This window comes from Callospermophilus lateralis, chromosome 12 (assembly GCF_048772815.1).
Source record: "Callospermophilus lateralis isolate mCalLat2 chromosome 12, mCalLat2.hap1, whole genome shotgun sequence".
Lineage (NCBI taxonomy): Eukaryota > Metazoa > Chordata > Mammalia > Rodentia > Sciuridae > Callospermophilus > Callospermophilus lateralis.
The window spans coordinates 46721667-46747329 of record NC_135316.1 but is presented as its reverse complement, the minus strand read 5'-3'; the positions used below and the strand labels follow the sequence as shown (position 1 = coordinate 46747329).

The window sequence follows — 25663 nt, the reverse complement described above, 5'->3', positions numbered from 1 at the left end:
AATACAGATTTATAACTGTCTTGTACTCCCTAGAAGTTTGTCTTTAAGAGTGCAACAAAGGCTTTTGAGACTGAAAAAAAAAAAGTTCATAAAAAATTTCCACTAATAAGCAGGCTTTTCCACTCTGTTCTGTGCCCTTAGATTATTCTCCTGAACTCCAGGGGCTCTTTCGGAGTTCACAGCACCAATATACCCCACTACTTTTCCACTTTGTCAATTCATTATAACTGCTTCAAACCCAAGCCGACCAGTTCCAATTGATTTTAGTTAAAACCGAATCCACTTTAGGCAGAGCAGATTTACAATACTTGCTAATAAGGTGATTTTGTGGTGAGTACATATGTGAAATAATGAGATCACCAAACTCATTTTCATCTATAATGCACAGAGAAATTTTTAGCATTAATCCATGGACTTTGTATTCACTTCTTATTTTACTCATTTGGTCTTTTTGCTCTATCTTCATTTTCTGGGTTGTGGACTAGAGAAAATTGAATCCTTGAAGACACAGATTGACATCTGTAATAATAATTTGAATCAGTCCTTGTCTAAGGTACATTAGATTTAAGAGCAGAAAATCTGCCTTGGACTTACTTTTTCCTTCTGTATTACCTCTGTTATGTACAGCTAGTGGGCATTAAGCAATTTACCAGGGAACAGTTCTTTGCTGCTTTAAAAATAAAATGGTTTAAAAAAACTGGCTTGCAGAATTATTGTACCACACTGAGAATTAATGTTGCTATTTCCCTCCACTTCTCCATGCCTCATTTTAGAATATACTTAAAACTACTAAAGGGAAGTCTTGATATATAACAGTGAGTTAATGTATCCTCTTAGAAATATAGTAGACTCTTGGTATTCAAAAACCATCAAAAATCCTCAAATTTGCCAATTATTTGCCACGATGTAAGTACTACATGCTGTTGGACCTCTTTATAAATTTCAGGACTTGGTTATCCCTCTTCATTTTCATTTCTGACTTTTTCTTCAACTTCTCTCCATCCTTGGCTTCAGGGAGAGACACGTATTCCTGCAAACTATAATACATTTCTATCAAGAATGATATGTTTCTGCCAGGCACAGGGGCACGCACCTGTAATTCCAGCTACTCAGGAGGCTGAGGCAGGAGGAACACAATTTCAAGGCTAGTCTCAACAACTTAGTGAGTCCCTGTCTCAAAATAAAAAGGGGTGGGGATGTGGCTCAGTGGTTAAGAATCTCAGGGTTCAATTCTCAGTATAAACAACAACAGAAAAATGTTTCTTGTGCACATATATCCTAACATCCCATTTTTTTTATTTTATTAAAATTTTCTTTGATTGATTGATACACACATATATAGAAGCCTTTGTCCCCGGCATTTCACAAGAATTACTGTGTGGACCACAGGCAGAGAACACAAGGGAGGGCCACTGAGATGAATCTTGTGGCTGGGGAAGCTCATTTGCAAACTTTCCCCTACCTTAACACAATATAAGTACTACATGTGAAAAGTGGGTATCTTAAGTTTTGAATCTGTGAGGTCCAGGGTCTACTATGTTAAAGTCATGAAGAGCAATGTCAAAGCCCTAATTCTGCTTAGAGAAAGGCCCAGTGAACATGTGCTTTAAGTACACTGATATTATACACTCTGAGCCATGCCAGGAGAGACATTAAGACAGCACACTAGTTCTTTTGTTTTCCCGACTTTACACTGGGTTTATATTAATTTCTTTATAGAAGTCCATCTTGGTTTCGTGAGACATTTATTTAATTTTTTTTTTCTTTTTTGGTACCAGGAATTGAACCTAGGGATGCTTTACTACTGAGCCACATCCCCAGCCACATGCCACATTTAATTTAGACTAGGGTCTCACTGAGTTGCTTAGGGTCCTGCTAAGTTGCTGAAACAGACTTTGAACTTGTGATCCTCATACCTCAGCTTCCTGAGCTGCTGGTATTACATGTATGGGCCACTGTGCCAGCTACATGTAAGACTGTTCTCAAGAAGATTCGGGCTCTGAGGAAGAATGAGGTATTTTCCAGACAAATTCCCGGTACTTTGTGTGTTGCCTGAGCTTGGTATGTTAGTTGTTAAAACAAGCACAAATTTGACATTGTTTTCTTTTCATATAGAAATAAAACTTTTTGGTTAAAAAACAGTCACATTTATGTTTGTGTAACCTCTAAAATATATACTACTATAAAAATATATCTATTATGAACATCATCTTGCTGCTTTTCTTGACCAAAGCTGCCAAGTTAGCTCAGCACTGAATACTTGCTGTTCCTGAGGCCAAGTTGCCACCTGAGAGTCTGGGTGTCTCATTACACTCTAGCAAAGTTCACCTGCTAATAAGAGCAGAGAGACTTCCTGTGTGTCTGCACATTTAGACGACCAATTACATACTGTCAGGGTCACATCTATTCTTCAGTATTTTTATCCCTTTTTCTCTTTCTTGAAAGGAGAATGCCTATCCTGAAAACTATTTCTATTATCTTCTACATCTAACTACTCTTGATATGAAAAATAATATATGAAGAGCCATTTAACATAGGATCCAGTACTTAAGGTCTCATTAATTTGCTAGTAATTTTGAGTTAAATTATTTATATAGTTTTTCTTTGTCATTTTTAATTTAAGTGATTCCAAACATATATATATATATATATATATATATATATATATATATATATATATATATAAAACAATCTATTATTTTGGAAGATAATATTTTGCATTATTTTCTTCAAAATATTTTAAAAGCAAAACATCACAGAAAGAGTTGAAAGACCTCCTTTTTTAAAATTCCTATTTTGTTCCCTTCCTTTATGTATCCTGGGGTATATCCTTCCTATTCCTGTATATAAATGAATAGTATCTATGGTTTTATTTATATAAAAGCTGTATACAATAATGTTGTATTCCATAATGTTTTCACTTAGCATGGCATTTGAGATTTATTTATACTTTTTCATTTTAAGCACTGTATCATATTCTGTTTCCTAAATGAACCACTATTATTTATCTGTTCTTGTGATTGAAAGTTAAGCTGTTGAAAATATCCATTGTTAGAAATGCTGAAGCAAGTTGTTTCCAAGTATATACCTGAAAATTATGGGGTATGCGTATCATCGGTTTCAATAGATATTGCCAAATTGCTCTCCAAAGTGATTGAATCCACTTATATTCCTGTTGTTGTGTAGATATGCCATTTCCCAATATTATAAAGCTTATGCTACCAGATTTAAACATTTTTCTAAAAGTCCGAAGTCATTCAATGTTATCTACTTTCCTCCCAAACACAAGATTCAGCCTGCTGTAACTGTGTGATAATATTCCCACCTTTCCCAGTTACCACTTAGTCTAGAATGTTGGTGCATGGCTTACTGTTAAAAGAGTTAATTAAAATTAATCTTTATGCAGATGTTTATCTATATACTTTTAAAACCACTTCTAAACTCTCCTTTCCTTTCGGGTTCCTTTTCTTCTGTCCAAAGCATATCCTTTATTGGTCCTTTTAGCAAATTTGTGTGAACAGTAAACCCTCAAGTCAATATATGTCTGAAACAAAACTTTTATTTTGCTGTTCACTGAATTGTACTTCAGCTGAGGACAGGATTCTAGGATCCCTCAGCCTAGAGACTACTCCATTGCTTTCTGGCATTTGTTACTGCTGACAGTCTTTCTTAAATTCCTTCACAAATATCTTTTGAAATTTTCTTTATGACTCATGCTTGACAATCTCACTGCTCTGTGTGTACAGTGGATTTATTTTTACTTAATTTGTCTACACTCTGAGATTCATGATCTCTTTTAATTTCCCCAAGTTTTCAGACACCTGCCTGAACATATTACATTCTCATCTATTCTTCTCTTATAGGTGTATTTTAAGTTATATTCTGGAATACTTCAATTCACATGTCTTCTTTCTTGCTCTGTCACCTTTTGTACTCAGTTTTGTTTTCTGGGTGAAGTTTGCAGCATAACCTTTCAATTAAAATGTTTTCCCAATGAAATTTAACATGTTCCAGTTTACAACTGGAGAACCTGGGAAGGATCCTCCATTCATCTTTTCCTTCATCCGTGAAATCTAATTGGCCAATAAGTCCTGTCATATGTCTACCTCTGTCCGGGTCCTGCAGAATTCTCACCTGGCTTCACTTGTCTCTTTTCCTTTATTCCCACTACACACATCTCTTCGCCTACAGACTTCAGCGTTACTATGTGGACTCCCACTTACTTCCAACCTTCTGTGTCTCCCTTAGTGTTGACTAAACATAGACTCCTTAGTGAGCCACACAATGCCCACGATATCTGCATCCATGGATGTCATTGTGCCTCATTCCCACTTCCTATATCCTTTATTTGAACCATATCAACCTATCTACTTGCAAAACCTACCTCCCTCTCTACCAGCATGCATTACACTAAGACTTTGCATTTTTTTAAATATATGACAGTGGAATGTATTACAATTCTTATTACACTTGTAGAGCATATTTTTTCATATCTCTGGTTGTACACAAAGTATATTCATACCAGTTTGTGTCTTTATACATGTACTTTGGATAATAATGATCATCACATTCTTACCATCATTAATTACCCCATGGCCCCTCCATTCCCCTCTCACCCCTCTGCCCTATCCAGAGTTCGTCTATTTCTCCCATGCTCCCCCTCCCTACCCCACTATGGATCAGAGAAAACATTCAGCATTTGATTTTTTTTGGATTGGCTAACTTGACTTAGAATTATCTTCTCCAATGCCATCCATTTACCTGCAAATGCCATGATTTTATTCTCTTTTATTGCTGAGTGATATTCCATTGTGTATATATACCACATTTTTTTTTTTTTATCCATTCATCTACTGAAGGGCATTTAGGTTGGTTCCACAGTTTAGCTATTGTGAATTGTGCTGCTATGAACACTGATGTGGCTATGTCTCTGTAGTAAGACTTTACATTTTTTAGAAATGCTTTCCTTATTCATGTCAACCCGGACAATGTAACTGATCACTTTCCTTGGAGACACAGCCTTCTCCAGCAGTATTAACCACACTCTCCCAAATACCTAGTTCATTGCTTCTTTCTGTTGTTCACCTCTGGGCATCTATACTTCTCTGTATCACAGAATTTGCCTATTTTTTTTTTTTTTTTTTTGGTTTTGCTTGGTCTGCTTTATCTGTTTGATAGGAGGGTTGCTATTGGTGCACTGTCTGTGTACTGCATACATGGTTAAATCAGGAATTTGCATTAATGAAATGAATAAGGTAATGGAAAGAAATTACTTGGTAAGACACAACATTAAAAAGTGGAATTAAAAAAATCTTTTAAACTCTTCTTTTTGAATTTGGCAACTCAAATTTTATTTAAGTTCTGACAGATGAAGCACGGAGAAATAAAGAAATTAATTGGTACTATAATCGTCACATTAGTTGAAATAACAACCACAAAGAATCTTTTTCCTTTTAATGGTACGACATAAGGAATAAAATTCAAGAGGTTTATATTAGTAAGTCAAGTAATTTCTTTTAGTTTATAAAGTACACCAGTTTCAGGGCTGGGGTTGTGGCTCAGTGGTAGAATGCTCACCTAGCATGTGTGAGGTCCTGGGTTTGATCTTTAGCACCACATATAAATAAAATAAAGATATTGTGTCCAACTACAACTAAAAAGTAAGTATTAAAAAAGTATACCAGTTTCTAAAAAAAAATAGCATCATTTTACATATGTGTGTGTGTGTGTGTGTCCACACATATCTGTGTATTTACATTTATAGACATATGTCTAAAAAGAGTATAGTGCCAAGTTCTACTTCAAGCACTGTTACGGTTTATCTATGAGGTGATCCCAAAAGCTCATATATAGGATAATGCAAGAAAGTTCAGAGATGAAATGATTGGGTTATGAGAACCTTAACCTAATCAGTATGCTAATCCATTTGAATGGGTGAACTGGGTATTACCTGTAGGCAGGTAGGGGGTGGCTGAAGCAGGCAGGTCACTGAGGACTTGCCTTTGGAGTTTATATTTTGTTCCTGATGAGGAGAGCTCTCTCTCTCTACTTCCTCATTGCCAGGTGCTGAGGGGCTACGCCCTTCCACAATCATGTGGTGTCCCACCTTGGGCCCAGCTCAATGGAGTTGGCTGTTTATGGACTAAGAGCTTTGAAGTCATCATGGCAGAGGAAAAAACTGACTTAAAACAAGCATATTCTACCATCCCAGCTCTGCGATGGGTGGATATTTCAAACCTTACAAAGATGCAAGGCCCTCTAAAACTGGTTGGCTAAATAGTTAGTCATATAACTAATAGTTAACTTATTGACTGAACTGTAATAATGAGGTTGATAATTGCTTTTATCTTTTCTGGAATAAGGTATAGTATAAATATTACATATTAACAAATAGAGTCACTGTGTGATAGCATCCTCTTGCTGCATTCTCAATGTACATCATACTTATAAATACAGAGCACAACAATGAAAAATAGTTCATAACCATTCCGTGGTTTATTTAGCTTTGTAAATGGAAAAAGTTGTAATCTTTCACTTATATCAGATCACACAAAATTATACAGTTAACACCAGTTGATTACTGAAAGGGGGTGTACTTTTAGCATCAGGGCCTTATTTTGGTAACAAACATTAAAGATAATCACAATTGGCCAAGAAACGGGGGGTGGGGGGACAGCCAAAATAGGCCTGTTCATAGTTGTAATAGTTGTAAGGTGGATAATGAGATAATAAAACACATAATTGGAGGTTATACTACCTTGATTACTGGAGATTATACCAATGGGCACAATAATGCCATTAAATAGTGCATCACCAGCTACCACTCATTTGTTAGGTGATAAATAGATTATGTTCCATTAAAATCACGACTTTGGGAATAGAGTAGAAAGTAACACTACATATCAGGACAATAATACATGCTGGACAGCATACAAGGCATTTTACTATTTGAGAAGCTTAATAAATAGTAAAGGAACTACAAAAATATACAAAAGATACTGAAATAAAAACTGGAAAATGCCAGCTCTTATTATAAAGCTATTCTCCATAGCCAAACTCATATTTTTTAGAATTTATTTTCCAATTTTGAAGAAAGCAGTACTGAACATCTGCTATATAACCTAGGATAATTCTAAAACTCTAATGTTATAATGATTATTAGCTATTGGCTAGTGCTCAGAATTTTATTGAACTCATTAATCTAAGAAAAAATAAATATAATTATAACAGTAATAATAAATGTTGGCTGTGTCTTTATTTTGTGTTTTTCCCCTTGTGTTTTTTTTTTTTCCAGAAAATAACCGCCATCAGAATGAGGCAAGATAGAACAGGCATGTCTGTGTTGTATGTCTCTTTATAACCAATTTCCCGCTCAAAAGAGCTCCGGGCAGAGACCAGATATGTCTAAAAATGACACAGATGTCGATCTCTGAAACTCAGTGAACCACACTTTGACAAAATTTTCCTACACCAAGAAATGTTAACCTACAGCTTAAGGCTGTTTTTTATGCTGCAAGATGCTGGAGAAATGGAAATACATGATACTGTACTATATACAATGTCAATGTCAAAACATGGAATTACTTCATGTAATTAATACACACACACACACACACACTGGGTTTTACATGTATAGATTTCATATAAATAAATTTAATCCCTGACACCCCCAAATGATTTAAATATCCAGTACCAGCTAATCAAAGGAAATATGAAGTTGGGATAGTTAATATTGACTAGCTCTAAAGATAATTAAGTCATATAGTTTAAGCAGCAAATCTAACTATGGCAAAATGTCTTTGAAGTATTTTTTAGATAGTTCATTTGAAAATCTACTACTTTCAAGTTGTAGCTTTCAAGAACAGAAGACATTTATAAGTCTCAGGTTTTTTTACCTAAAAGACTGGTAACAATGCCTGCGTGTTGGTTAGCATAGGGCTTAAAGATGACATACATAAAGTGTGAAGAAATACAGGCATGCAGTAAAGGCTATTATTTGAATGATTTTTAATAAATATCTTTGTAAGATTTATTATATAATTTGTTTCCTTCTTCAAACAGATTGATAATAATTTAACCTTTCTTTCATTAATAATGGTCATTATTTAAAAAGCAATTACTATGCTGTAGTAAAATATTATTTCCAAGGACTAAAGAACTGTGTAAACCTATTTGCTCCCATCCAGAAAGACCTTGCCAGGATTATTCAAGATTTTCTTTTAATAATAATCCTGACATCTTTGTTGGATGCCACTTTTTGCCCTTGCTGTCCACAGGATAAAGGGAGTCTGCCTAACTTGGGCAGGGGTTAGGCACGTGGGACTTGAATATGGAGCATCTATAGACAGATAACACAGAATCAGTAGATCTATCTATCTATCTATCTATCTATCCATATTAACAAAGGAAAGCGATGGAAAGCCAAGTACTAACAACTTTTTGTGACTACTGGGAACATATAAAATTCCACTGAGGAAACATTTTATGGGATGGGAGTTAAAAAGAAAAAGATTGAGAAATATTCCTTTCATTTATTTCTCCCGTTGCCATTTTTATTTGCTATTTTCTGTGCATGCACAGCTAGAAAACCATATTAACAAAGAATGTAAACATTAAATATAAGCTAAGAGTAGAAATAGAGCAGACCTCAGGTCCTTTCCGATAAGAAAAGTAGAGTGCATGTGACTCACACATGGTATGCAATAGATGTGTGTGCAAATACATCACAGCTGACATTTCAGCAAAACTATACTGTTCTTCATTCTTTATGCACCTGCCATGCTATGCTCTCACTGTTCACTCTTTTCCTAGTCTGGAATATTCCTACCTGCTCTAAGTATTAAAGCCTATGTTCTTCAACTTTAACCTCATATGCCACCTATTCTGCCTTTATTATAATCTACTACTTTCTTCAGTATCTAGTTCATATTCTTTGAGGATTTACGAGCTGAGTCTCTGAATAGGCTTCCTCTGTTTAAAAGGTCCCTGTGTTTATAGAGAACTGATTTAAAACATTCACTTTTGACAAAAGCTACACCAGAGATTAGGGAACCCTTGGATTTAGCTCAGAAAAGACAAAAAGATAATCAAACGAACAATTCCTTATATTGTGTGCATGTATGGCTATGTAACAACAAATCTCATCATTATGTACAACTATAATGCACCAATAAAAATGGGGAACAAAAAGAAATTAACAACGCCTTCTAAACAAAGAAAGATTCGAAACAATTCAAACAAAGCTGTTTTAAATTTGTGCTTGTGTTTACTTATTACACCTTTATGATTAGAGATCTGAGGGGAGAAACCAAGTCTTTGTTTTATGGATGCAACAAATGGGCCCACAATGGTAAATTCATCATTTATTCTTCCTCACACAAAAATATTTAACTGCATAGTGCAAATAAATGTAGGATTTTCCCTTCTACTCAAGGTTTGTTAAAGGAAATTTATGTTTTTAACATGTACTGCAAACACCCAAAACTGACTGCACCATTATCCGCTTTTAAATCAAAACAGCTTGCTATCTGGTAAGGACAGGAGAACTGGTCGATTTATTTCATAAAACTTTATGTACAAAGAGACAGTGTCTATGAACTTAATGGAGAGAATATAGAGTCTGGAGGGGTAATTTTTATTACAATTTATAGTGGGATTATCCATACTCCACCGTTTTCAGATTTTATGGTTCCATGATGCTGACGCAGTTCACTGTGGTGAGGTAGGAGGCATAATTTGTTTCACCTGACTGGGAAATGAAATTGGCGTTATTATTATATAAGAAACCTTGCCGACTCTATTAATTGCTTGGGTCCAATCAAAGCCATTATTTATCCTGTGTTCACAGGTAAAATATTTTACCTGAGAGTCAAAGAATAAATAAGGACTGACTATATTTTTCATTCGGCACTATCTTTTCATCAAGACTATTTGGAAGCCATAAGAATATTTCCCACTCGCAGGGGATCAACTCCAGAAACTACTAAAACCTAAATCATATCAAGCATCTTTGATGTACCACCAAACATTAGTCTTTCATATTAAGTACTCGGGAATAAAACACACTGGGGAAAACAGCAGAAACAATATACACTCAGCAACACTGGAGAACTACAGGGGGCTCACTGACACACAGTGGTACCAGCTCTGCATATGGTCCTCATTCACTCTGCAAACATGATGAGCGGTACTGCCCTAGACACTGGGTGAGGCAGTGACGCAATGAGAAGAAAAGGGGGTTGAGGGAGAGGGTGCCTTATAATTTGGTACGCACCTTTCTTAGAAAAGGTGCAACTGAACCAGGATGTTTGTCAGAGAAAGAAAAGATTTTCCTTTCTTCCTCATGGATTAAGATAGAGTCCATGGTAAGCCATGGCACATGGTTGAGACATGGGACATATTGGGTGGAATGGTAAGAGACTGGGGTGAAGGGGTAGTAGGAAGCTTGCTGGCTTTTATATCCTGGTACCTTCTATTTTACCATAAAAGGGAAGGTTTCTTTTATGTTCAGGACTTTAAGACTGTGGACCAATAGTGTCCACAGTATTCCTAGATATATTGTACTTTAGGACTGTGGACCAATAGTGTCCACAGTATTCCTAGATATATTGTACAGCAGGTTACACTTGTTCACTCAGTTGTTCATCTCTCTCTTCATTGAGTTAACATTTATTGACGATGGGGAATAGGGCACCTGGGGCTTAAATGGTACCTGAGAGAAGGTCAAATTTTAGTGAAGAATGTTGAGAGGCTCCCAACCTACTGTTTCATGGGAATGAGGATTTATAGCACTCCAAAACATATCACTTAAACCAGCAGAGTTCTTGTCAACAGAGGACTTCCTCTCAGTCTCCCAAGTCCTGCTAGGTCATTCTATCTACAGGAGAGTGAGAAGCCATATGCCAAGTAACCTTTCTAGTTCCTCTCTGTTTCCACTGACCCTCCCCCCGCCCAGGCTCCTACCTATTGAGAAAGCAATTCCTCTGAGAATTCTCCAAGGGCTATTTCTGATTCTCCAGGTTGACACACTTCCTTACATTCTTTCTGTCCAAAAACAAAACTCTTCATTTTATTTTCTATGACATTCCAGGACACTGGTTTCTTTGCTCTGTGGGTTCAGTTCTCAGCAAAACTTGCTGACAACACACAAGCTGGCAAACATATGCTTACATTCAGCCAACAAACATAATCCATAGTTGAAAAGAACCTGTGCACACATACTCAGGAAGTAGCATTTTATTTTTACTAGACTACATGGAGTTGTAAATTATTAAAAAGCCAATGCAGAAATGTATAGGAAGTGGGATGAACAGGTAGAAGCTGTACTTTTTCTTTCTGGACTGAATTAAATATAGTCTTTGAAAACATATGTCATATACTAGAGCTCTAAGACCAAAGTCGATAAATTGAGCTTCAAATTTATGTTTGAGTATTTCTTAAGAGAGGCATATCCACTGTGTCCCTTACAACCCTAAACTAGCTGGGAAAATCCAGGAACAATCCTGGAAAAAACAGATTATAGAGTCTGCCTTTCAATTTACTCCGTACTAAAGTGTTACCACTAGATGGCAGTACAAAGATTGTCATTTTCAGTGTAGGCCTCTGGGTTCCATTTTCTGGGACAGTGACGTGGTTAGTTCCAAGAGAAAAAAAGAATCAAGATTAAGAAGAAGGCAGGATGGTGAAGGATGGAGAGAAAGAGAAGACAACCAATAAAATAAGAAGATAGAAAAATAGAAGATAGCTGAGGAGTGAGAGGGCAGAGAAGAGAGAAGAAGCCAAGGTGGGTATCTTGAAAGGGAAGAAAAGAGAAGGGAAGGGAAAGGAGCCCAGTTATGGGTAGGAAAGCTCCAGTGGTATCTCTTCCAAAATTTTTGGACAGTCAGAAATGTATATTTCAGCATGACCCAGAATACATATATACATGTGTGCGCTCATGTGCACACAAACACAGGCACACAGACATACACACACAGAGACACACAACCACATTTCTATGTAAACAGGCTAACCAACAAGTTTCCTGAAATACACTTATTTGGATAATGTTCTCAGATTTTTTTTTTCAATTTCACTTCATTCTATTTCATTTATTTATGCTCTTTCATGAGCTTAAATTGATTTCAAGATTTACCAACAGGAAATGGCCCATGGTGTGAACAGCACTGTTTAAGTGTGTTATAAACCAGAGCTGGCTTTTAAGAAGAGTTTTTTTCTTTTCCCCCTTAACTTCCTCTGCTGGAAGTGAAGGACATTCCTGGTCATATATGTGGTTCATAAAACAATTGTTGGATAAATGAAGCATTAGAAGAAGAAAAGATGGTAAAGTCAAGAGATCATGGAAAACATACAACTGGCCCAGGATCAAAGCACCATTTCACCTTGCATAAAGGTGGCCGGAGAAAGCATTGCATGTGTGATTAATTACCACAAAAATCAGTACCTTTCCTTTTATTTATTAGACAGACAAATATCAGTGTTTTTTTTTTTTTTTTTCCTGAAGAATACAAAGTGGAATACCAATTAATCAATTCTCCATTCACCATGGAAAACAGAGTGAACGAGCTGAGAAAACAGTAACACAGTTTGGAACAGAAAAAGAATGATTCAGGGAATAAGAAAAAAAAAAAACAGGGAATAGAAACCACAGCCACAGAGTTGTAAATTATTAAAAAGCCAATTTAAAACAATCCTGGCAATGATTCTAAAACTCGTTTCCCTCTTGGATCTTATATTGTTCCTCATTCATTTGTTCCTACCAGAACATATTAGTCATTGAGTAAGTGTTTATTTGCAATATATACATATATACGTACACACATAAAATATATATATAATGTCTACACACATATATAGATACATATATGTATTTTTTGCAATAACTACAAATGCCCAAATATCAAAAAATATCTATAAATGACTGCAATCTAATATGTAAAATAAGAATTCCCCTGTTCCATAACACTACCTGAACCATATGGAAAAGCATTATATCTTAGAAGAACAAAATTCTAAGAGAAAAAAATTTCCTTAAAATAAAACTATTCACAAAAGAAATAAAAGATACTATATCTCAAAATTGAGTATGTGATGGTCTATGTATTGAGTATCAGAGAAAACTTTGGTGTGGTAAAAAAAAAAAATGAGTAGAGACCACATTGGAATACTATATTACTTTAAAAATTTCATGCAGCAATCTATTTAAACATACGTATTTTTATTTTAAGAGTAATAAGTGAAAATGGAGTACAAAGCTATTTTGTTCAGTAGCTGCTAATATTCTTCATAACAGAATGAACACCAAGTCTGTTCTGTTAACCTCTAGATTAAGCTAATTACCTAACAAATGGGTTTGTTACTGTCTTCACTTCCTTAGTAACATCTACCTTTCAAAGTGGACCACCCTAGGGAGTCACAATTTCCTCATTGTCTTTTTTCCCCAGAAGTGGGGGAATCAACCAAATTCACCTATTGGCCTGTTACCCACAGGTTTCTCCTTTTTGCTGATTCTCCTAGAATAATACAACAGCTTATGTCTCCTCTCTGAGCCAATTATTATCATCGAATCTTAGAACTAACCCAGTCTATGCCAGATGAAGCAGTAGAATCGACAGATTGCAGATATTTCAGATAAACAAGAGCACAAGAAGCCAATTTTTTAGTGGAATCTATTCAACCTCATGTGCATGCCCAGAAAAGGAAAAAAAAAAAAAAAAAAAAAAACAGAGACATTTCTATTTCATGTTGAAAGTCAGGTAAAAACAAATAACAAATCACCAGTATAACTGTATAAAATAAAGCATTCTGAATGCCTCGTTCAAACTAAATTTTTTATAAATAGAGGCTGCCTGTCTTTCTCTCACTATATTTAACAAGCTCCTGCCTTTGTTTTACAATGATAATACTCAAACACTCCAATCTTATCAAAGTCTATATTTAAGAATAATAAACCAAAACACAACAAGGCTCCAGTCCCATTTCCCAATAAGCAACATTGAATGTGTGTGTGTGTGTGTGTATACATATATCTGTAACTAAATGCTTTGTTGACAAAAATCTAACTGAGAATTGAAATATTCGTTTGTATCCAGTAGTTACCATACTTTAAAAATAAAATTAATTTACCAAAGGAAGAGGTGGTAATTCAGCTACTCAAGAAGCTCAGACAACTGTACATGTAAGTGCAGGTCAGCTGCCCAGGACTATTCTGGTTATATGGACAGATGACACCCAGGATTCCACTTGTGGAAGGTAGACAGAAGAAGTGAGTCTATGATAAGGACCATGACCTGAAACGAGGTGTGGACATCAACAGTGGGAAAGCAGACAACAGAAGACTGAACAACAGAATGACTGAAACTGAGTTTGGAAATGTGGAGTGTCATCAGAGCAAAACTCCAGGTGTCTTCAATGTGTGGGGAACCACTTCCAAGAAGCTGTATGGCAATCACTGCAATGGCCACATTTCCTTTCACAAATATAAACGGCATAAAGACTAAAAATACACTTGTAGCTTCCTCCTGCAGGCTGCTGAGAAAAGCAACAGCCTGCAGGAAGAATATGGGGTGTGAGTATTTCATATGTGCCCACGGTCTCAGCTCTGTGAGACTCCTGAATGGGTGCTATGAAAATAAGGTGTATTTCTGGAGGGTTCTTCACGGTGTGTCTACCTCCAACCATAATAAGAAAGCAACACTCTTTTAAAGGAGGGACCAAAGTAACTGCAGACCCAAATCAGGTTGCTTTCTTCACAGCAGAATCAACATGCTCTAGTGAGATATTTGAGGGAAAAGTACATTCTGTTCAAGGATCTAATCGCACAATTGTTTTAAGTCAGGAATACTGTGCTCATGAACAGTATAAATGAACTTCTGAGTTCAAATTAATCACTGTAAAATGCAGGTTACTCCACAGTGTAAAATAAGCAATAACATGCAAATAAGAATTTTGCTTCTATAATTCTCTATAGAAGTATCTATTTTTTCAACTCTACTGGATTACTCTTTTCATATTTGTTCTTTTTAGGTATACATGATAGTAGAGTGTATTTTTGGCATATTCTACATAGATGCAATACAACTTATTCTAATCTGGATTCTATCCTTGTGGTTGTACATGATGCAGAGTTACCCTGGCTATGTATTCATATATAAGATTAGGAAAGTTATGTCCGATGAATTCTACTGTCTTTCCTGTTCCCCTCCCTTCATTCCCTTTTGTCTAATCCAATGGACTGCTATTCTTCCCCTCCCCCACCCTCCCTTGTTGTGGGTTAGCATCCACAAATCATAGAGAACATTTGACCTTTGGTTTTTGAAGACTGGCTTATTTTACTTAGCATGACTTTCTCCAGTTCCATCCATTTACCTGCAAATGCCATGATTTTATTCTCTTTTATTGATGAGTAATATTCCATTGTGGAGATATATCACTTTTATTTTTTTAACCATTCATCTATTGAAGGGCATCTAGGTTGGTTCCACAGTTTAGCTATTGTGAATTCTGCTACTATAAACATTGATGTGGCTGTGTCCCTGTAGTATGCTGTTTTTAAGTACTTTGGGTATACACTGAGGAGAGGGATAGCTGGGTCAAATGGTGGTTCCATTTCCAATTTTCCAAGAATTCTCTATCCTGCTTTCCATATTTGCTGCACCAATTTGGAGTCCCACCAGCAATGTATGAGTGTACATTTTTCCCTACATCCTTGCCAACACTTATTGTTATTTGTATGCATAATAGCTGCCATTCTGACTGGAGATGAAATCTTAAGAGTGGTTTTGATTTGCATTTCTCTAATTGCTAGTGATGATGAACATTTTTTCATGTATTTGTTGATTGATTGTATATCATCTTATGAGAAAAGATAGCCTCTTCAACAAATGGTGCTGGGAAAACTGGAAATCCATATGCAACAAAATGAAATTAAACCCCTAATCTCACCATGTACAAAACTCAACTCAAAATGGATCAAGGACTTAGGAATAAAACCAGAGACCCTGCGTCTAATAGAAGAAAAAGTAGGCCCTAATCTCCATCATGTGTGATTAGGCCCCAACTTCCTTAATAAGACTCCTGTGGCACAAAAATTAAAACCAAGAGTCAATAAATGGGATGGACTCAAACTAAAAAGTTTCTACTCAGCAAAAGAAATAATCGGTGAGGTGAATAGAGAGTTTACATCTTGGGAGCAAATCTTCACCCCTCACACATCATATAGAGCACTGATTTCTAGGGTATATAAAGAACTCAAAAAGCTAAGAACCAAAAAAACAAATAACACAATCAATAAATGGGCCAAGGTCCTGCCCTACATTCTTGATGGTATAAACACTTGAAAGTGTTTATGAAAGATAAAATAGATCATGTCACATTCCTGCTCTAAGTGACAGTTCCAGTGGTTTCACATCATGTTTAGAACAAAACCCAAAGCATTTACACCATGACTTCGAGGCTGAACCTCCCCTGGCCCTCATCTCTAACACTTTCCCATTGCCCCCTCCTCTGGGCCTTCTTGCTGCGCTTCCTCACACAGGTGCTATTCATTTGAGCCTCAGGGTTTCTGAACCTGTAGTTTTCTTTTCCTGGAAAATCTTTTCTTATTAGCATAGCTCATTTTGCAGAGACTTTTTTTTTTTTTTTTTTTTTGGTGGTGGTGGTGGTATTGGGGATTGAACCCAGGGGCACTTTACCCCTGAGTTACATGCCCCAGCCCTTTTATATTTTTGAGACAGAGTCTTGCTAAGTTGCCCAGGCTGGTGTCGACTGCACGATCCTCATGCCTCAGCCTCCCAGGCACTGGAATTACAGTCACGTGCCACTGCCCAGAGACTTCTTTGATTATACCTAAAACTGCAACTTTCTTCAATTTTCCTACAGCACCTATACTACTTAGCCAATATCAGCAGTGTCTCCTACTAAACTGTACCATCCAGGTCAAGGAGGACTTGCTCATTTTGGAGCCCCTGTGGCTAGAATGTGCTTGATCTATATAAGGCAACACTACATCCTAGAAGGAAGGAGAACTCTAAACCTGCTGAGCTCTTCCATCAAGGCAGTAGTGAACCAAGAGCAACTCAGCCTATGATTTGTTATGATAGGCTATGCTTTTCTATAAAAGCCCATGAAATTCTCCTGGGAAATTGACCATGACCCTCACCAGACTGAACGAAAATTCCTGGACCAATTATTAAGAAGCCAAATACTCCCTTTAGGGTCTTGTTTACAGACATCATGTCTCAGCTACATGGCAGCAAACGCTCATCCCTGCATGGGGAGCTCAGCACCTCTCCATGTGACACCCAGGGCTGAGTGCTTGCTGCTTGTGCTTTGGGTACCAACTGGCAAACTGTTTTCCTCAGGAGATCTTCTCTCACATTCTCCCTCTCATAGCTCTATTCTAAACTTTGTTCCTTTACTGTTTCATTCCAGGACATGATTCCATTTTTCTTCATATCTCACGTTCTATCCAAGGCTCACTAAGATCTCTGCATGCCCTGGGAAAACCGACAACTTTAGGCCAATAGTCTTCACCAACTTGGATGGGCAGAGGTTCAAGTCGCATCAGAAAGCACTTCCTAGCCTTCTGCTGTTCCTCAAGCATTCTTTTGGAAATTTCAGCCCAGCACTTCCTCAAACCCTCACCACCCCCCTCCTTCTGAGCATCACAGTCAAAACATTTCTTCCTTCCACATGTAACCACCTACATGGAAATACTTTGCTTAAACACAATTCTATTGGGACTATAATTAAGCACTTTCCATTGGCACAATCCTGGCTGGTCTGTGGTAGTCCAACTTATCCATAATAATAGTTATACAATTATTTTTTATCGTTTATTTGTTGAATGTTGACATTGCCCATTAGCCTTTGAGCACTGGGAACAACAGCTGTCTTGTTTCGGATGATATCCTTGGTGTCAATGACGCCTGATAATGATAGATGCTCAATAAACACCTAAATGAACAAAAGACTCGAGACATGATGCATTAGATTAGCTATGAATGTGCATATTCACAGCCCTTTGATGATGTGACATATCGGGTAATCTTATTTCCCAGTCAGAGACCAGATAGGTCATGACAAATTAACCAGTACACTTATCTAATTTATGAGTGACATTTTGAAAATCATACTTTCCTGTCATATTTTCTTTTGCTCATCCATTCCAGACCATAAATCCTAAGTGGGAAGGGAAGGAACAACTCTCTTCCTCACTCTGTCTCTCCTGGTGGCCCAGAGCCCAGCTGCACATGCGAAAATAAAGACCGAGGAATGACAGAACTGCCCTTTCCTTTACCCATTCTGTAAGCTAGGCCCACTCCGCTGGACACATTTACTATCATTTAATTAACCAGTCTAAACAATAAAAAAAAAAAAAAACTTACAAAATGCTATAGCAATATTTTTAGAATATGGTGATTATAAATACAATGTAAACTAATAAAAACAAAAACATGAAATATTCCCATACAATTTCTCATACTAATCTCTCATCCCTCATAATTCGCTGTTGCGATGACATCCCTGTTTTTATAAAAAACAGAGATAAAGAAATTTTGAACATTATTGCCTATGGTATTGGGGCAAAACAATCATAATGATAAATAAACACAAACATTTACTGATATTTATAAACACTAGACATTTACATTACTTTCTTACTTAATCTTCCCAATAATCTTAGGATAGATCATGTTATCCCCATTTTGTCACTGGGTGAAAACGAGGACTAATGAGATTAAATAACTTTCCCACATTCAGTACTATAAATGAGAAAGCCAGGATTCCAAGTGGTACATCTTTGATCTCCAATCTCATGTTCCTAGTAACCATAGCACAGTCCAGCAGGTTTATGATTAAACAAATTTTTATTCTTAATATGAAATATTTGCCAAGTAAAACACACTACATGAAAAATATACCACTAACAAATGTATTAATGTAGAGAATTACAGTTTGAGTTTTAAAAGGATCTTCTGCAATGAAATATTTTCTACAAAATTAAATTTTAGCCATCTATTTTATATATTCATATTAAATAAAAACTAACTCTCCCATAAAATGATGATGGCAAATAAGATTTCTGTTTTGTTTCCTTCATTAGTGAGTCAAAACTATATAAAAGGCCATGAGCAACATTAAAATATCTATTAATCAACTGCATAATGAAAGCAGTATTTCTTTTAAGCAGTATCGCGGGAAGACTGGACTCGACCATTACACATAAACATATATAAAATAATGCAGTGTACAAAGTAGTAAGTTTCACTGCATGCTAATTCCTAGTTCTTAGAAAAACATTATATCTCTGAATTCAGAAAGAAATACATATTTGTTTTGTCCTTCAGTTATGTTATTATTATTTATTATTATGTTATTATTTACGTTATTAATTGTTATTTAGAGATTTGTGTATTTGCATCAGCAATATTTGTAATACGAAATGGGGCTTGACTTGAATAAACCCCTGAACAGAATCCCCAGTCCCTCTTTTTCCTCTACCTTTTCTGTACAGGGTCAGGAGACCAGTACCTGCCCATAATGGCACAGAAGACAGCAGTTTTCTGGTAAGCAGTGAGTGCTTACAGCTCAAAGTGTAGACTAAAATTCCTGTATGCTCTGAATCATGAAATTTTCATATTGTTAACTCGGGAAGGTGAAATTCATTTCAGTGTTATAAAAAATGTAACTTGCAAATGGTGAATAACACAATTCTGCAGTATGTTTGCAAAACTTTCTCTAAATTTACAATCCAATATAATCTCTCTCTATTGAATCCTACTATACATAAGAATCCAAACTACCATGTTTACTAGACCGTGTTTTATGTATTCATTAATCATATTTTCATTACAGGCCTCAGTAGTCAATACAATGTCAAAGCAAAAACTAATATATCTTAATCTAGCATCATTTTAGGCACAGAAGACAAAATACATACATTCACATCTCATTTAAAAGGGAATGAGTCAATGATTATGGGCTTTTACATTTCTATAGATGGTAGGAAGAAAGAAGAGACTGTATGATGTTATCACAATTTTTTTCTAGTAAAATTTTGGGGGAAAAAAACTTGGAGAAAATAACTTCATGATCAGTTGCATAACTACCAAAATTTAATGAAATAACTAGGTATTATTACACACAGTCATGTGTCACAGTATCTCTCTGCCTTCTAAACCCTAGAAGAGAATGTTTATATTTCATTTAAAAATATTTCTATTACATTAAGTCATCCTGTTATTTAAAATAATACTGAGACTTATAAGATGATAATAACTGGGCTCCCTAATATTTTTTATAATCGAACAACTAACTTTAGAATTATTATTATTTAGTTGTAGTTGAACACAATAACTTTATTCTATTTATGTATTTTTATGTAGTGTTGAAGATTAAACCCAGGGCCTCGCAAGTGCTAGTTGAGTGCTCCTCTGAGCCACAAGCCCAGCCCTAGAATTATTTTAATGGTAACCTACAAGTCACTCAAAAGTGAGTGATTAGATTTCAGGAATTTCAGCTTCATCCCATTTTTTATTACTGCAGTAATAAAATAAGTTCCAGTCTAAACAAAATAAGGAGAAACATCCTGATTTACTTTTTAAAATAATTCATAATGACTAACTTCTATGAGGGATCCAAACACTGCATACATACTCCCACTCGCCCAGACTTCCCTTGTCATCTGACCATTTAAAGGTAAGCATTACTTTGCAGATTTAGATCCCTGAATTCTGACATTAAATGACCTGATAAATAAAAATGCAGACTAACTAAGCAAAACCGGAGCAAATATCTACACAAATATGGTTTCCACTAAACTGTGCTCTAATTAACGCTGATCAGTAGTTTTCTTTGGATGTAGGGTTTGCATACAGCTAAGAGTGCACTCATTGAATGAATGAATAAATGAATACTTTTCTCTAGTGCCAAAATAAATCAGGGCTTTCTTTGTGTCTCTTACCTTTGCCATGGCTTCTCCCATCCTCCAAAAGCGGCACGACGATAGTGTTGTTCACATTTCCAGGTGACCGTACAGCTGTGTAGACAACAGGCACCGACTGTACCACCACGGGGATGCGGTGAACGTGACTCAGTTTGTTAGACTGTAAATTCATGGGACTTGAAGGCGGTACAGGATGGATAATGTGCAAAAACTGCTGGCCTCCCACGCCAGACGCAGAGGCAACAAGGGGTCCTGGAGTTAATACTGTTGACGAAGACGATGCTGAAGATACTGATGTTATAACAGTTGGGGATGAGGCTGGACGACTAGATGAAGATGAAGAGGTTGAAGTGGAAGAAGGTGAGGAGGCGGATGCTGTCATGGAAACTGGGGAGGATGAAACGGCAGTGGGGGACGTCCTGGCTTTGTTTATTGACAAGTCCACTGGCTCAGTTTGTGTTTGGAAGTGATCGACGGATAATGAATCCTCCGGGGGCTCCCCTTTCACATTATTTAGCAACAGGGGTACAGCTTCCATATCGGGGTAGTTGTGGACGTTTGGAGACTGTGGGGAGAAAAACAGAACACATGTTTACCTTTGTTAATTATACATTTTAATAGATGTAGGATTCATTACTTGAATGTTTGTTAATTTTTTTTTTCTTGTTGCCATGAGACGTTAATTTGTTTCCCCAATATTGGAAGAATTGTTCGGTGACCGTCGTGGTGATTAAAACTGAAGGTACAAAAGTACAAAGCAGTAAGACAAGTCCTCTGCCATAAAGACATTTTCATTCCATCAAGGAAGAGCAACACAATTATTAAAACAGAGTGAAATCAACACTCTACAGAAGAAAAAGAGGCCACAGGAATCTAAGAATGAACAGAAAGTTTACACAGAATCTTCTAAAAGACAAGTTCAGAGTACAAAGCTTTATCTACTTATAACTGTATAAATACAACCTATTTAATTAAAAGTTTCCTTTTGTTGGTTTGATTCATCATCTGCATTATGAGTCTCGGTTTCCTGTTATAAACTCATGCTAGTTTTCATTAGATAAACTTAAATATCCTTTGCAGCTCTAAAATTCTACAATAAAATGTCTACCCTTATTCAAATTATCATAACTTGGAGACATAATATCACTTGTAGTGACCCTGGGGAAACTCACTACATTTCCACTTTCATATTTCCTGGAAGAGCTACTATAGTTATGTTCATTTTGAACATTATAAAAGAACACAAAGTTCTTCAACCTCCCAGGTCTGATAACTAAATTACTAAATAGTAGTCATTTCTAATGGCTGAATTACAATTTATTCAGCATATGACAAAATTTTTTCTTAAAAACGTATACAACTACTATACTGGTATTTTAGAAAAAAAATCTTATACTGACAACTTCAACTGGTCTATGGTTTTTGGTTTAATTTAAAATAATAATAATTGTGTCCAAGTTCATTTGTATTCGTATAAATTTTAGTAAGATAAATTTACTAACAAAGACCTCAAGATCTGACCCAGACTAATGTTCTCAGCATGCTATCAGTGAGCATGAGTATATCTCTATTCATATAAGCACTTACTGATTGTCTGCTTCTGAGACCTCAAATAGCCCAATGGTTCTACTGGTGTGTGTCAGTCTAGCCTTGACAAAAAGAGCTAGCCTAAAACAGGTTATTTTGGTAACATTTAATTTATCCAGGCTAGCATGCATGTTATTATTCTATTAGATGAAGACCAAACTCCTCTTCTCAGCTTTTTTATGATATCAGGACAATAATGTCTAAAATTATGTTAATTTATTATTTCAGTCTTGGTTTCATAAAAGATTCTGGCTTGTTATTCTCCACCAAAATGTGAGCCTACATTTAAAAAAAATGTGTTTCCAAAAGCCTTTCTTTATAGAATATAAATTATAGCTGCAATAATGCAAGGGCATTTTATTCATCAACAATGAGGGGGGAAAATGCATCAACTAAACCAGATCAACAAAAAAGGAAAATGGGCTGATGTGTTAATGTTTTTTTTTTTTTTTTCTTCTTCCTAACTAGTTTGGCTAGTTACCTAAAAAAAATGTGAATTAAGGAAAAAAAAAAAAAAAAGAACCATTCAAAATATCTCCTGTATGAAATTCTAAATGACCAGGTTTTCATTTATGTGCTGAAATATAATGTTTTAATTCAAAGACATTAAGAAAAACAAAACAAGCACCATAAATTGAATTTTTTAATAAAAAAGTTATATGAGTGCTTTCAGTTTGTTTTCAGTATTACCATTTAATTTCTTTGTAGAATTGTGTCAGGTGTTTCTTATTAGTATGTTATACACATATGGAAATTCTTTGTTGAGGCTGCTTTCATACCAAGGTACCAACTGGATTATTATTAAAAATATAAAACACATCATTAAGTACATGGACTGAATGCCACTGGTTTGACCTTAAATATACTCTTGATCAGCTCCTCTCTTCTTCTTCCGTATTAGACATTCCCCACATCCTTATTTTGGAAAGAGTTATTATTTCCACTGCAAATTTTTTTTCCTCATATCTATCTTAGCCATAGGTTCCTCCGTGCATTTATAAACCAAGGGCTGGGAGTACTTCAGCACTGTAGAAACAGGTGATAATGACACTAGCAGGTGACAACAATACAGGAGCTGAGAAATGCACAGCTTGTTTGCAAAGAGATTGCTTCTGAGGCCTGAAGCCTCACTGGGCTTTGCAAGCAGCTCAGACTTCTCTGGATGATGAACAGGAGGCCGCTGGTTTCTTTGGTCGGTTTCTGCTTCATTCCTGGCAGAGAAAACACCTATTCCTTCAGCTGTTGTACAGGGACAGAGAGCTTCTCTCCCAATTCCCTTGCCTATGCTGGAAAGCTAAGAAGACCAAATACTAAGAGTCACTAGGTGCTTTCAGACACTTGAGCATTGCCATCTCTCATGTGCTCCAACCGAAACAGAGAAAATACTCATAAAAATAAGGAAGAATAAACCAATCAAAGACTTGGGGCCTAGGACAAATTTATGCATGAATCTATAAATGCCAACATCACAGAGACTCATGGTGCTTCCTTTTGCATGTGTGGCAGCTGAAGTGCAGGCAGCATATTCAAAAATAACACTTCATCAGTATAATCAGGACAAAAAATCTTTCCTGTACCATTCATCTGTATTCAGTGTTGACACAGCATTGCACTTGGACAGCCCCTACTTGTATGATATGATAATGTGGCAGGTAAAGCCGTCCATAATTCCAGCTTCAGGCTACACAAGCATATGGGTAAAGCCAGCCACGCTGCAAAGACATGGATTCAAAATGGCTATGGTGTGCTCCTGTTCCTCTTGTTAAGGAAAAGACCTGATAGGCTCAGCCCTGAAATCAGCATTAGGAATCCACTGCTTTACTCCTGGGGAGTGGAAACTGAAAGGCACTGGTTCTGAGGTTTGGACTATAAAGGGGAAGCTTCAGTGAGGTACCTGGAGCACAGGAGATGGCTAAGAGGAGAAGTAAAGGTGAGGAGAAACAGAGGAAAACATGAAAGAAGCCCCTGCAGAGCTGGAAGCCAAGAGAAAAGACCACACACACTGGGGAGGAGCGGGGACATGTCACCCAGGAACAGCCTTGAAGGGACAGGGACCCCAAGTAGACAAGACATAACAAAGAACTTTTGGAAGCAAGATGAGGAAGACAAGCTTCTGTAAAAGTACTGAAGAAAGGCTTTCACACTAAAACTTGACCCTTGTTTACTAATGCCTCAGTTCTTGATACAACATTGATGGACTACTCACAGCAGGTTCGAAGGAATGTTTTGTGTTTGCAAATAAACTCCATCCAGATTTTTGCTTGGTTGTGACCCTAGCTGAATTTTTGCTATTGGTTCCCCTGATATGAGAACACTGGATTTTTATCAAAGAGAGTTATTTTATTTTCTAAAAGATGTTATCTCTGAAAGTGTATAAAGTTTAAAAAAGTCTTATACTATGTATTAAGAAGTACAGGCTGGTTGCAGTGGTACATGCCTATAAATCCCAGGGGTTTGTGAGGCTGTGGCAGGAGGATCACAAGTTCAAAGCCAGCCTTAGCCATTTAGTGAGCCTGTAAGCAATTTAGTGAGATCCTGTCTCAAAATAAAAATATAAAAAGGTCTGGGGGATGTGGCTCAGTGGTTAAGTGTTCCTGGGTTTAATCCCAGGTGCCATAAAAAGAAAAATACATAAATAAAAGAGAGAGAGAGAAGGAAAGAAAGAAAGAGAAAAGGAAGTAATATAATAAATACACACAAAAGTCCAGCAAGGTAAACAGAACAATATATTTTATAAACAATGTGTGTGAAAAAATATAAGTGGAATCTGTTGTCACATATTATTGTTTTTTCACAAATCTGAAGGTTAGTTTTACTCATTATAATCTACTCAAAATATTATACAGAATGTTCTAATGAACATGTTCTTTTAAGTATTCTGGAGACCACTTTTGAGCTTTGCTACAGACATATATTTTTCCTGAATAAACATTTGAAAATGTAACTTCGGCTTCAGTCATTTTGCTGAATGAAAGCAAGAAGGAATCTAAAACCTCCCACTTGTTAGTTTCCAGAGTACTAGATGAATTTCTCACAGTCAATCATGGAGTTTATTATGGTCTGCCAGTGAGTAAGAAGCATTTCTAATGCTGTTCATGTGTTTTAATCACCTGGAATTTTTAAAAGGAA

General features: G+C 36.3%; 1 protein-coding gene across 2 annotated transcripts in view; it reads right to left on the bottom strand.

Moving 5' to 3' along the window:
• Positions 1–25663, bottom strand: part of Klf12 (KLF transcription factor 12) — a 445629-nt gene that overhangs the window by 134950 nt on the left and 285016 nt on the right. For both annotated transcript variants that reach the window (XM_076872059.2, XM_076872060.2), the window contains one exon: positions 20966–21512. In XM_076872059.2, coding sequence (XP_076728174.1) covers positions 20966–21512 — 547 coding nt within the window. The remainder of the gene's footprint in view (positions 1–20965; positions 21513–25663) is intronic.